The following is a 12,921-nucleotide window of genomic DNA, read 5'->3' as shown; positions in this document are numbered from 1 at the left end:
ACCCGCCTGAGGCGAGGCGAGGCCTGACACCTTCCCGCCCTGTTGCTCTGGACGCTCCCTATTGGCCCACACCCGGCGCCGCGCCCTCCCATTGGCTGCAGCCGGCGCCAGCAGTCGCCCCACCGCCCGTGCAGCTCGTTCCTCATTGGCCAGCGGACACGGCCGGAGGCCGCCGCGAGCCGTTAGCTGTAGGGGGCGGGCGCCATCGCTACGGCGGCTGCCGTGGGCCAAGCCCATCGTTCCGCGAAGGTGCCGGCGGCCAGCATGGAGCCCGGGGAGCGCACGGAGACCGGGGATCGCACGGCAGAGGCGGAGGCTGGGCCCGTCTTCACGCTGGAGGAGGTGGGGAAGCGGAGCTCCAGCCGCGAGGCCTGGCTGATCATCCACGGGCGCGTCTACGATGTCACCCGCTTCCTGGAGGAGGTGAGGCCGGGCGGGGCGAGGTCCCGGCCCGTCCCCCCAGGGGCCGGCGGGGGAAAGGATGGGGCCTTGGGGGGCTGAGGGAGGGAGGAGAGGGCCTTGGGGGGCTGAGGGGAGTGGGGAGGGCGTGGGGGCTGAGAGGGAAGGGTAGGGCCTGGGAGGGAGAAGAGTAGAGGAGGTGGAGGGGTGGCATGGCGGGCAGAGATCCTGGGGGAGGCTGCAAGGGGAAGGGGGGACGAGAAGGCCCGGGGGCGGGGGGGCTCCTGAGGCAGCTCTCTGGCCCCAGGCTGTGGGGCTTTGGTGGCCCCCCCGCCCCAAAAGAGGGGTCCACAAGCCCCGAGGAGGGGCCCTAGGGTACCCGCCGGTGCAGTTTATCTGCTCATGACAGGTCCTGCCCCTGCTCAAAGACACCTGCGAGAAAATAGAGAGTGATGGCAGGGTATGTTGGCGAAAAACAGCTGAAGTGCAGGAGTTGTGCTTCTACTCGCTGAAGTCAACTTATGTTTTCTTAGGAAATCTGTTCAGGCACGCCTTACGTGGGAGGTGCAGCTCTCCTCAAGTCACGTTACTTCACTTCTGGTCTTGTAGGGCAAACAGTGTCGGGCTAGCAGTAGTTTCAATGTGACGTCTCCAGGGACACCCCAGAACTTAAAGGAGGAAGTCACGGTGATTCAGTAGGTGAGCGTCTGCCGCACAACTGCCTTCCCAGAGGTGACCATGCACGAGTGATTCAGAAGGGGCGCAGTCTCTGCTGCATAATCTCCAGTTCTCATGGATGTGGGGATAAAAAATTGCTTCTAGACTCAATGCTTTTGACTTCTACTTTTGAGAAGGTTGAGAGCGGTATCATTAGTGTTTGGAGCTGAAAATAGAGTGGGAAGAAATGGTAACAAAATTTCAAAGGGCTTTTATCCCACCTTAAAAAAAACCACACCACCAAACCCTTTGTAGCATCTACAGGGTAATGTATGAAAGTTAGTCTGAATGAGCTCTAAAAGAAGAGCACTTCACTGGAAACACACATGTTGCTGCTTGCTGGTTTTGCTTGTCTAAATTAAACTCTGATTTTCCTCCAGGCATATACGATTAAAGCATGTCTGCTATGTAGTCATAACATAAAATGACAAAGCTGCCTTGGTGAAGTGTAGAGGCTTATCAGATTGGAGGAGAGAATGATAATCTGGCAGCTTTTCTATGGTGGCCTGACAGCTAGAGGTAGTAGCTTTCTGTGTAACTTTTAGTATTTATTTATAAAGTTGGACACGATCTATTTCATTCATTGGATCCAGCATCATAACACTTCATTCAGATTTGACTTGCCCTTTGCTTTGAGTCTTCCACCCGACATTTACTTTAAGAGAGCCTCTAAGGTATTTCAGTGAACAAATCAGGGAGTGTCTTTTACTACGGTGGCTTGAGCTGATGTTTGCCGTAGCCAGTTCTACACTGTTTATAGCTTTTGTAATGAAAAATCTAGCTTTCACAGGACCGTAAATGGGTCCTGGCTGCTCGCTCCTTTGCCCACCATTGTCTTCTGGTGGTTCTCCAGCACTGTTTGCAGATGCCCCTGTGTCAGGTGCAGGATCTGAAAAGCTGCCTGCTGAGCAGCTGTTGGTTTTGGGTCTTTGATACTTGAGAGAAACTCCAGGCACCCAGTACGCTGGAAAGAAAAGTACGTGGGACAGTAAAGAAATTATCAGAATTATCAGCTGATGCTCAGCCATTTGTTTTACAGGAGAGCCTGCAGGTCTGGCTGAGGTGAGGGACCGGTTGCACACTTAGTCACGTGCATTTACAGCAAGATGCAAACTGTCCTGTAAAGAGCTTATAGTCAGGGTGGGAAGAAGAAGACAATCGTATTGAGTGTCGCTGTAACTCAAGAAGCTCTTAAATGGTGGAGCTACGAGCCGAATTAAGGTACTTGGATTCCTGTTCCAGGGTCAGTTCACGAGACCAGGAGTTTTCCAGCTGGTACGTGAGGATTTTTTGAGCAGCTGACTGCCTCCTTTGACATGTATGCCCCCTCCAGTGTTTGGGCTCCCCGGCACTAGGCCAAACCTGTCATCTGGCATCTGTCAAGTTCTGGAGAGAGTGCAGTGGAGTAGAAAGCTGTGGGCCTAGGTACCTCTGCTGATCAAATGAAACAGGCAAGGTGGCGGGTGTATTTTGAAGAACGTTTGTCACTCCGGTAGTTTCTGAAATCTTTCATGTTTGCATCTTGAAGTCTAGTACAAGAACCGGGGGACATCAAAGAAGCTGGCTGGAGTCAGGTTCAACACAAATAAGTGGTGTTTCTTCATGCAACAGGGAGTAGACCAGTGGAACTCCTTGCCAAAGGTTGTTCTGGATGCAAGAAGGTTAAGTAGATTCAGGGGAAGATCGGGCAAAAATGTGGAAAAGCAGTTCACTGCTGGTTTCTGAATAACAAAGTGCTGTGGGTTTAGGAAGAACCAAAACCAGCTGTAGTTTGGGACAGTGCTTACAGCAACTGTGCTTTGTCTTACGCTTGCCTCCGTGTTCCAATGATGGTTGCTGCTTATCGCTTTTCAGACTTAAACAGTTAGAAAAATGTTTTCAAGATCTTTACCCCTGTGTGAATGACACTGTGTTTCAGAGCATGGACACTGCGTGGTGGTCACAGTCTTCATCTCGGCATTCTCTGTGTAAGATAACATCTGGGACGTGCTCCCTGGGACACCTTCAGTATTATAAATGAGCCCAGAAGAATGCTTCGCTCCCCCCAGCAAGCCAGGGTTAGCACTGCCCTGAATGTTACCTTGAGATGGTATTTCACATTGCCCTTCCCAAGCCCTTTTTCCCATTTGTGCTTTTCTGACATGAGAAAAGATCTACTTGGACTAGGGAAAGGAGGAAGAATAAGGCTACTGTTTTAACTGTGCCAGCGTGGCTGACACAACACTCTGCTATGTACACCCCTCTCTGACGTAGTGAAACTTGTAAATGTAGATCAAGGCCTAATTTATTGGCAAAAATGCACTTTATATCTGCTATCCCTCTGTAATCACTCAAGTGACAGGGGAACAATGTGTAGCTGATCGGAACCAGGAGTGTTTGTCTTGTTTAAAAATTACAGCTGTCTGATAAACTGTTCTGCTTTAGAGCTCTGAGTTGCTGTAACTGCAGCTATTGGGGTTTCAGTGGGTACTATTTCCCCTCGATCTTGTGTAGTCGCTGAAGCAGTGTCTAATTGTTGCCTTTTGTGGCCTTTGGTCCCAGATTATTTGAACAGGATTGCTGGATTCCACTGCAGCGTTAACTTGGAGGGATTGCGTAATCTCAAAGAAGCCTCATTGCTAAAAGACTGACGAATTTTGCTTCGTGATTCCTGCAAACTCGGTACAGCGGGTCAACCATCAGCTAGCCAACCCAAAGTCTGCCTGTTGTTTGAAGCATGGATCGGTTTAAACTTCAGTTTACTTTATTTACTGTGTAATAGGAGTAACAAGACATTTATCACACAGCAAAATTCTACTGAATTAAAAGAACATGAACAAAATGCAGGAGATATGCAAAGACAGCAACTGAAATGTCCTTAGGTGTTTCTGAGAGACTGCAATCTCTTGTGCTTCAGAAGGCCTGTAAGTGTGATTATTCGAAATCTGAGATAGCCTTATAGCAATAGTGTATTTTTCTCCCAAATCTAGGTAACTGGAGCAACACAATACATGTTATAACTCCTGATTGCAGTAGTCTAGAGAAGCAGGTGTAGACTGTGGCCAGAGCTAGAAGGGCCGGCTGCTCAGGTAGGTGTGAACGATGAGTGAGGAAGCAGAGGAAGGCAGAGGTACCTCCCTGACCGGCTCTCTGGGGTCTGGTACTGCTCACATTTAGGCCCTCACCACAGTGGTATGAAAATCTGTGGCTTTTAACTTATGTGCAATCTGTAATAGACATTTTCACAAGCTTTCTTATGATAGAGGGACATGGTTTATCTCCATTTTGACACAGGACTAGAAGAATTTGGAGATACGTGCCTCTTCAGGGTACCCTTTTGTCTCTCACCTGAGTCCACAGGACACAGCAGCCACCACAGCTTCGTGTCTCGGCATGCATTGCTGCTTCTGATAGCCTAAGTGTGACTAGAAATCTATTTGAACCAGTTTCCAAGTGGAATGAGCCTGGGTTGTGAGAACTGTATCCCAGATTGTACTTGAAACCAACTGACCAATGTTCTTCAAACTATGTTTGAAAAGAAGAAAATATTCTACTGCTGAGAGCTCCTCTTTAAAATTATGTGGCTCTAACAGAAGTTTGACTCCTTCCAGGCAAGTACAAGGCTAAGGTAGGGTTTGTGCTCGGAAGAGCTGGTAGTTAAGAGCATTATCATCGAGATGAAAGTGAGGAGGAGGGAAGTATCAGATGGTTGCTCACATCAAAGAGGCAGCAAGGTTTTAGATTCTTACCTCCTTACTGCACCAGCAGTAAGAAAACAATATTGAATACCTTTCTTTGTCTTTCTGCGTTTAATTCCTGCATCCTCTGTTGTATCTGAAACCAGAACTCTGTGAGGGAGAAGAAGGAATGTCAAAGATCTGTTTTTGCTCATGCTGACTTGCTCCAGCTTTGTTAGATGTTTTCAGGGAAACCTGTTCTGTGTCTTAAAACAAGCTCTGAAGGATGTGTGGCTGATGGACGCCATTTGTCTGGGTGGCTGCTTGTCCTTTTTTTTCTGGCTAGTATAGTACTGGCTCATTATTGCACAGTAATACTCTTCCAGTTCTGTTTCTGTTGTTAAGGAAGACTTCTGAGGACTGGCACTTGGGCCCACCTCTCTTGTTCTTGTTTACTTTTGTCTGTTTCTTTTCAGAAACAGACATTTTTCAGCCATTATTTCCTCTGGAAGTACTTTTTTTTTTTTTTTTTTTTTCCACAGTTCGCAACACTTTCAGTTTTCATGTTTTCCTGCAGGAGCTGTAGCTCTGGGAAGTTTTGTGGCAGAGGAAATGACTTCCTGTATAAATAGTCTGGTTTTAGGTTTGCTCGGGTATGACAAGGTAAGAATTGTCTGGCTGCAGTTGTGGTTGTCTAGACTAGGGAGTCCTTTCAGAAGTACGATATGCCAAAATGTTTTTAAGTTTTTTCTTCTGGCTTGGATGACTATAGTGAAGGACAGATGTGCATGAATAAATAATTCTTTTTCATACTTGTGGGTTTAGCAAGTGTGTAGAAAGGCTTCAGACCCAAAGATGTAAAGAGGAGTAAACTTTACCGTTCTTCTTGTCTCTTGTATGTGCAAAGACTGGATGCCACTGAAAACCAATATCCGCTGCAGGTTTTTGTCCCTTTTAGGGTGGGTGATTAGGAAAGCAAGGTTGTCTCTTAAAACGCAGTTCTGATATTTTTCCATCTCAAACGAGACTTCTGGTGAGACATCCCTAAGGAGTTCTTCTACAAGGCTAAAAGTAAATGGCCAGCTTTTCATCTAGTTTCTGTGGATCTTTGCAGGCATGCTTATGAAATAGCTAAAAATTGGACAGTTCTGAGTAGTATGCATAGGCAATATACAGCATCCTACCACTGCAGCCATCCTACCACATCACTGAGAATGTGATCTAAGGGGTGCAGAAATGATCTAAAGGGTGGTCTTGCTGCAGCCTGTGTTTCCATTGTCTCCCTTGTGTGAAGAGACATGCATCCAACTCTGTAGTGAGCTACCTCAGCAGGTAATTGCTTCCTTTTCTTTCTTGTAGGGTGGGTTTTCTGCTAGAGTAGTCCCCGATCTGACTCCCTCTGAGATCAAGTGGGTACAAGGGTTGGTGTGGGAGAAATGGCAGCAGGACCTGTAGCCAGGCACAGAGGGAGTGAGCAGAGTGGAGGTTTGCTTGGTTTTACAGCTAAGGCAACCTAATAACCGACTGCTAACCAAACTGTGTCCTAGGACTGCAGACTTTGCCCTTCATGGCTGCTGAGAAAGCTCCACGTTGATTTTGTTACATACCTGGACAATAAAGGGATTTATTCAGAATACAGAGCTCTGATATGAGGATTGCAGAAGGGGCAGCAGCAACTCACTGGAGTAAACAACTGGACTGTTTCTGTGTCCATATCGAGTATGTTTGGTATGAGGTGTGATAGCCAAGTGGGAATATTTAAACTTTTGGCAACAAAAACAGAGAAGCTCAAGGAAGAGGGGCGATGGTAACTGTTCTGTCTCTGTGGGAAGGAAAAGTATATTACGGAGAAAAACAGGTGTGTTAGACTAAATTTCAGATCAAAGGACTAACATCTCTTCTCCAGTTCCAGGCTTGTAGCTGTTAGAGGCGTTTCAGGCAGCAGTGAACAAGTCTCATCTTCTCAACTAGCACATTTAGTGCTTGTTGCCTGGTGCTCTAGAAAACTGGGTTAGTCCCTGTGTGTGCACTCAGAAGGCTGACCACTTTATTGGTTTAACTGGATTAGCTGATAGTTTAAACTGAACTATTTGTTCACACTCCCACTGTAAAGAGATTGTACTTTGCTGGCTTTGTGGTTAGCGCCTTCCATTGCCAATCTGTTCCTGAAATTATGGTATGGACAGTGCTAGAGAAGAGCCCAACCCATCAAGGAAAACAGAATTGCACCAGGGTGTTTTGTCGGTTCACACCGCTTGGTCTCACAGTTGTCTGTCACCGTCTGCTACCAACAGAAATACCAGTGTCACGGAGCGTCCTGTGGATTTGGTGCTTTTGTTATTGCAACTTCTGTTCTTCTCCACTCCTCATTGCACAGCTAAGTGCGGAGAGAGGTTGTCAGACAAATACTATTATTTTTTGTAGTATTTGAAGAAGTAGAGTATCTTTTCCTCCACTGATGTCTGAAGGCAGTGTTGTCTTGTGCTTCACTGGCACTCAAGCTGCCTCAGGAAGGCTCTTGAGAAAATCACGCAGGAGAGGCTCCCCTGCAAGCAAGGGAGTCTGATTTATACAGTGAAGCCCATGAAAAGCTACGTGAGGATATCCTTTCTTCTGTATTATTTCCTTGCCCAAATCTGTTACAGAATCACAGAAGGGGTAGCTTGGCTGCGGGGGACAAAGCTGTGCTTTCCTGTGTATGTTGGGGATTCTCCTCTTTGGAAGGATTTTTATTATGCAAGTTATTTTCCAGGCTGTACAGCACACAGCGTTCTCTCTGAATTCCTGAAGCAGAGGTTGGACAATTGAATAATTTTATTGATGATGTTGGTTTGAAGCATCCGTGATGAACGGAAGAGGTTGGAAGGAAAGCTGCTGACACCCTTGATACCATTTTTGCATCTAGCCCTTTGCTCACCTGAATTCTTCTCTTCCAGCATCCAGGTGGAGAAGAAGTTTTGCTCGAACAAGCTGGTAAAGATGCCACAGAGAGCTTCGAAGATGTTGGGCATTCCACAGATGCCAGGGAGATGCTCAAGCAGTACTACATAGGGGAGATCCACCCGGTAAGGACCAGCTGGCTGTGACAGCCTCTTTCAAACGTATGATGGGACTGTGTAAAAGTGTGACTCCCCTTTGTGTAACCCACTAAACACATACACCAAGATGTGTCTTGCAAAATAAGTAAGTAGTTAAGTGTTTTAGGCAGCCTCTGGGTTGTCCATTCTATTAAGGGAAGAAGATCTCTGTTGAGGAAACAAAACTAAAGCAGTCTTCTCTTTCCACCATTCAGAACAGATTTCTTGCTACAATTAAATCAGGGGCACTTAAAGAAGCTAATCTAAGTGGTTCCCTCCTTAGCTGGTGGTACCATAACTTCCCCTTGCCTTGTAATTTAGAGTTCAGGAGGGTGAGAGATCGCAGCGGCAGGGCACAAACAGCAGCTTCCTGCCTGCTACGAAGACGGTGCCTTTGGGTGCTGAAGGAATGACTCCTTTGAAAATCAAGTCTGAGCAATTACCCCTATGATGAGGACTGTGTACAGAACAATTCCCTCATAAAGGCTGCAGGTTTCTCTTGAAGTCAGTGCTTATCTTTTTTTCCTCTTCTTTTTTTCCTCCTTGACAGCACGATCGTAAAAAAGAAGGTTCTAAGGTAAGCTATTAGTGTTTTCCTTTTCTGTTTTAATTTAATGCTGTGGAAACGATGACATGCTCACAAAACGAGCACAGAAGTTGTCACACACCTTTTTTTCCCTGTGGAGCTTGTGGCTTTATGTTTACACAAGCTACAGTAATGAATAAATTGAATAAATCTTCCAAGCAAATTACACCTTTTTTTTCTTTTTTGTTCTTGTGAAGCTCAGCAGTCACCTCAGTGTGAAATTGGAAGTGGGTTTTTTGTGCCCTCTCTTCCCTGACATCAGCAATGTTATTTCCACATCTTGAGCCACAGACCATTTTTTTGTGTTACTGGCTATGGCCTGACCACTGAACTGTTAGTGTTGTTACATTCAGGCCAGGAGACAGACACAGCCACCTGGGGTTGGCTGTCAAACAAGAATTCTCTGTTAACTGCCCTAGTAATCATTGGTGTTGCTTAAAACTCAGCTACTCCTGGATTAGAACAGAGCACGGTGTTGCAAAAATGGCTTTGAAATGGATGGGGAGAGGGAAATGGTAATAAATAGAATCCCATCCGAGAGGTAAACATGTGCCTTGCAACTGGCTTCTCTTCTCGCTTGGCTTGAAGGCTTGGACCCGGCGCAGCTCTGCCTTCAACAAGGCTTTCATTAGATGTTGTTCAAAGCAGGGCCACTTGCAGAGTAGCGGGAATCAAGAAGGAAACTGTCAACAGAGAGAGTGGCGATTGAAGCGCTGGGAGTGTTTGCTTGCTGTAGTCAGCCATAGAAAGAAGAACTCAGGCTGGGTAAAGCCTACTCCTGGTTATAAAGCAGGACCGCATGATTATGCATATATTCACCTTAAGATTTATTGTTTGGTTCAACTCCATTTCATAAACAGAATCACATGCCTAAAATGTGCATAGAAATAAGTAATAATCCAAGTAGCTCCCTTAGATAGGAGTTAAATATTCTTTTCAAATATTTTTCTCCTCTGAGGAGAAAGTCCAGTGAGTTACGTACAGCTAAGATCTTTCTCCAGTGTACTACATCTGTTTTAAAAGCAGGCCCAAGCATAATTTAAAAATAGCATCAAGAGATAGAAGTCAGCAATGTAAAAATAAATAGGGGGAACCATGAATAAGAAAAAAGTACATGTGTACTCTTGTGACGCAGCTCAGAGGTAACTCCCCACAGATAAGTGTCAATGTTTAGCATCCGCTGAATGTATTATGGTATAAAAGCAAACACTGAGGCTCTCAAGAAATGGAGATAATTCTGTTTAGGATGGGCAGGAAAGGTGACTTTTGGCTGGTAGGTATTGATTAAACTGGAGAGTGGCAACAGCCGTCGAGGAAGAGGCTGTAGAGTTGATGACAGCCTAAATGAGAATTTCATCTGACTGGAAAAAGTATTTCAATTTTCAGAGTTTTATTAAAGGAGAAGTATAAAAGTTTGGAAACAGGTTGCGTGCGTGGGAAGAGTTGAAGAGAACATTGTGGTTGTTTGCTTCGGGGATCAGGCAGCAGGATAGCAACTGGGGACGTGGGCAGGGGTTTGGAGAGGGGACCATAGTGCAAGGGCTGTCCATACCAGAGTGCCAGTTATCGTCCATAGCATACAAGGTGAACAGAGAGGGGTGCAAGTTCCAGTGTGAAGTGGAGGACTGGGTGGGAGGGATTGGATTGATGGAAAGAATGTGGAGGTGAGGACGAGGGCAAACATCCCCGGAATCATCCGTGCTTGTGACAGAGGGTGTTTGGGAGAAGAGGGGAGGGTTATTTTTTCTCCATATTTGTAGTCACATGTTCAGTCTTGTAGTCTTATTAGCACATGTTTAATGTTTCTTTTTTTTTTTTTTTTCCCTGCTAACTCCTTCTTTCCTCCTTCAGGATCCAAGTATGACATCCTCAGGCCAAGCAAGGTATAGTATCCTCTTAAAATGAGAGTAAGAAATTGAGGGGTTAGGCCTCTCCATTTGTAGAGCTGCATATTAACTCTACTGGGCAGGGGGAAAAAAGAAAAAACAACAACAACTGAGGATATTACTACCCTGTCCTTCCAGCGAGCAGATAGTCCAAAGAAAGTTGCCAAACTGCAGCGCACAGAGTTAGCTGCCAGGGTGTGCACCTCCCTTGCTGGATGTGGAGACAGGGCCAGTGATGAGAAGTCCCCTGCTCCACGCTGGGCAGAACAGGCATCCTGGTATTTTGCAGCTTGAATTCTCTGGCCCACGTGTTCATGTTACACAACTATGGCTGCCGTGCCTTTGCACTACAGTGATCATTTGGGTGGTTGCTGCAGGTGACTGCGTGTGGCAACACAGTGATGTGCATTTTTTTGAAGGATCTTTACCGTGACCAGCCCTGTTTAGTTGAAAATCCAGGAGTGCTTACAACCCGAACAGGGCCCTAGTCTTGCGTCGCTGATGCAGAACTCTTTTGCTAATGAGGCTGCTGAAGGTGAGCCTGTGGCCTCTGGTTTACGAGCGAGGAAGATTTCTTGTGGGATAGCTGTAGCAATTTCCATCCTTGAGTCAACTCGGCTGTTTGTACAGCACAAATTACAGCCTGACTTATTTAAGGAAAAAAAAAAAACAACAAAAAAACCAACAACCCCAAACAACAACCAACAACAAAAAACCCAAATTGGTTTCTGTATGTGCCAGGCTGGAAACTTCAGGAATTCAGTTGCTATTTTATAAGCCACCCTTGCAGGCGCAGGGGCCTCTCAGAGGGGCCGGGCAGAGCGGTGAGCACAGGGACTGCTGGAGCTGCCCAGCCCTGTGAGCCACGGCCCCTACGGCTGGTCTGTGGGCTGATGTGAGACAGGGCCTGAGAGTTCCCTAGATGAAAACAGACATGTAATAGGCGATGAACATCTTGAATGAATTATTAACTTGACATTTTCTTCTGGTTTATGTTGTGTGTACTTTTGTTTTGTTTTTTCTTCTCATAGTTTCTGGTCAACATGGTTAATCCCCATCTTCGGAGCACTGGTCTTAGGTTTAATGTATCGCTATTACATGTCGGATGGGAGAACCTCTTGAACTGACCTTGCTGGGATTTCAGAAAGCCTGAAAGAGAGGGTGTGAGAGAGTGCATGCATGCAACACGTGGAGTTCTGCTTCCCTTAACCTTTCCTGCCTTGCTTTTAGCTTTGAGTCTGTCAAGTGATGTTTATATCCATGGGACCAAGGTAATACCAAACTCTATCCTAACTCTGGGACCCACGGACCTGTCGTACTTTCCTCTCGCGGTGGCAGGGCGAGTGCAACTTCTCCAGCATTCTCTTACGTTTGTGTGTGGTCTCCCTCGCGTGTGCGTGCTCGTGCCTTCTCTCTCTCGCCCTCTCTTGCTCTCTGAACTAAACCGCAGACAACCTTTTTCTTTCAATGCCTTTTCGTTAAGCCAGACAACGTGAAACAGCTGCTAGTGAGCCTGTGGATTTGCCTCAGTCCTTCACGTAGCATTCTCAGAAATAAACTGCAAGTTGTCCACAGCCCTTTCCAGAAAAGACGTCCAGAGATTTGGTTCCGCAGTAACTTTCCCAGTGCATGCAGGCGACACTAATTGGAGCAGCAGGAAATTGTTAGCTTTGCTACCTCTTTCTGTACGTGTCTGTTTTTAACGGTTAAACAAATATAAGTATTTTAAAAACAACTCTGTTCATTTTGTAATATTTGTACTTGTCCCTTTAAAATGTATATTCTGTGAAACAATTTATACCGTGAATCCTGGTTTGTTTGGGTGCTTTTGTGCTGCGTGCAGCAATGCCAGAAATGGGAACTGACATGTGGCTTCTCGAAATGCAGATTTTTCTTTCTCCCTGAGGTCTTGATCCGACACATGTATTGGAAACAAAACTCATTCTTACTCACTGTGAATGTGCACCAGATGGGGGGCAAAACCAAATAAATCCTGTCTCTTTCACTAAGTGAAAAGGGAAAGGAAATCCATTTGGGATTTGTGCATAATGCTGGTTTTTGTCTTGGAATAGAGGAGGATGTTTTTCTCTTCTCTTTTTGTGAATTGTGTAGTCGGCCTCCAGCAGTGCAGAGACAATGTAAGGTCTGCTTCATGCATCGAGGCATGAATCTTTCCAGCTCTTCCAGCACATTGGTCTGTGGCTTCGGGATCTGCTAAAAAAAGGGAACTCGTGTTCTGGTGTCTGATACCCTTCAGCGGTGCTGTACGATTGTACGGCGCTGCTCTGACACCAGTTCCTAATGCAAATGTTACAGCAAAGCTCAGCAGCCTTTTGAACGGCAGCAAAAAGGGCAGTGATATACTGGGGCCCTCTTGGTGAAAACCTCCCGTAGATTGGCGCTTTTCTTCTCTCTTCCGTGAAACCACGGTGTTCCCCAGAAGTTTGTGTAGAAGAGTTTCTTGGATTTGGAATTACACTCTGCCTTTTTAAAAACTAAGGCCAAGGAGCTGCATAGTCACTGGGAATGGAGAGCACTACTGGGGCTGTGTTACTCCCTCTGCTCCTCCAGTGGACACTGGCTGGTCACTGCCAGCAGCA

At 46.2% G+C, this 12,921-nt stretch overlaps 1 protein-coding gene across 1 annotated transcript; it reads left to right on the top strand.

Moving 5' to 3' along the window:
- Window positions 1–244: 244 nt before the first annotated feature.
- CYB5B (cytochrome b5 type B) lies at window positions 245–12,126 on the top strand. The gene is made up of 5 exons (XM_074157987.1): window positions 245–423; window positions 7,709–7,837; window positions 8,400–8,426; window positions 10,287–10,318; window positions 11,353–12,126. Exons 1-5 carry the CDS (start codon window positions 265–267, stop codon window positions 11,441–11,443), a joined length of 438 nt encoding a protein of 145 aa, XP_074014088.1. The 5' UTR covers window positions 245–264; the 3' UTR covers window positions 11,444–12,126.
- The last annotated feature ends 795 nt before the right edge of the window (window positions 12,127–12,921 follow it).

The sequence above is a fragment of the Numenius arquata genome, chromosome 13, assembly GCF_964106895.1.
Source record: "Numenius arquata chromosome 13, bNumArq3.hap1.1, whole genome shotgun sequence".
NCBI lineage: Eukaryota > Metazoa > Chordata > Aves > Charadriiformes > Scolopacidae > Numenius > Numenius arquata.
Note: the sequence above shows the minus strand (reverse complement) of the source record. Positions and strands in the feature narration are given on the sequence as shown.

What these genes read in the sequence shown, in the direction of transcription:
- CYB5B (XM_074157987.1), top strand. Translation starts at nt 265, where the DNA reads ATGGAGCCCGGGGAGCGCACGGAGACCGGGGATCGCACGGCAGAGGCG. An exon ending in GTAAAAAAGAAGGTTCTAAG is followed by an intron (nt 8,427 to 10,286) that starts GTAAGCTATTAG and finishes TTCCTCCTTCAG; the next exon opens with GATCCAAGTATGACATCCTC. An exon ending in ACATCCTCAGGCCAAGCAAG is followed by an intron (nt 10,319 to 11,352) that starts GTATAGTATCCT and finishes TTCTTCTCATAG; the next exon opens with TTTCTGGTCAACATGGTTAA.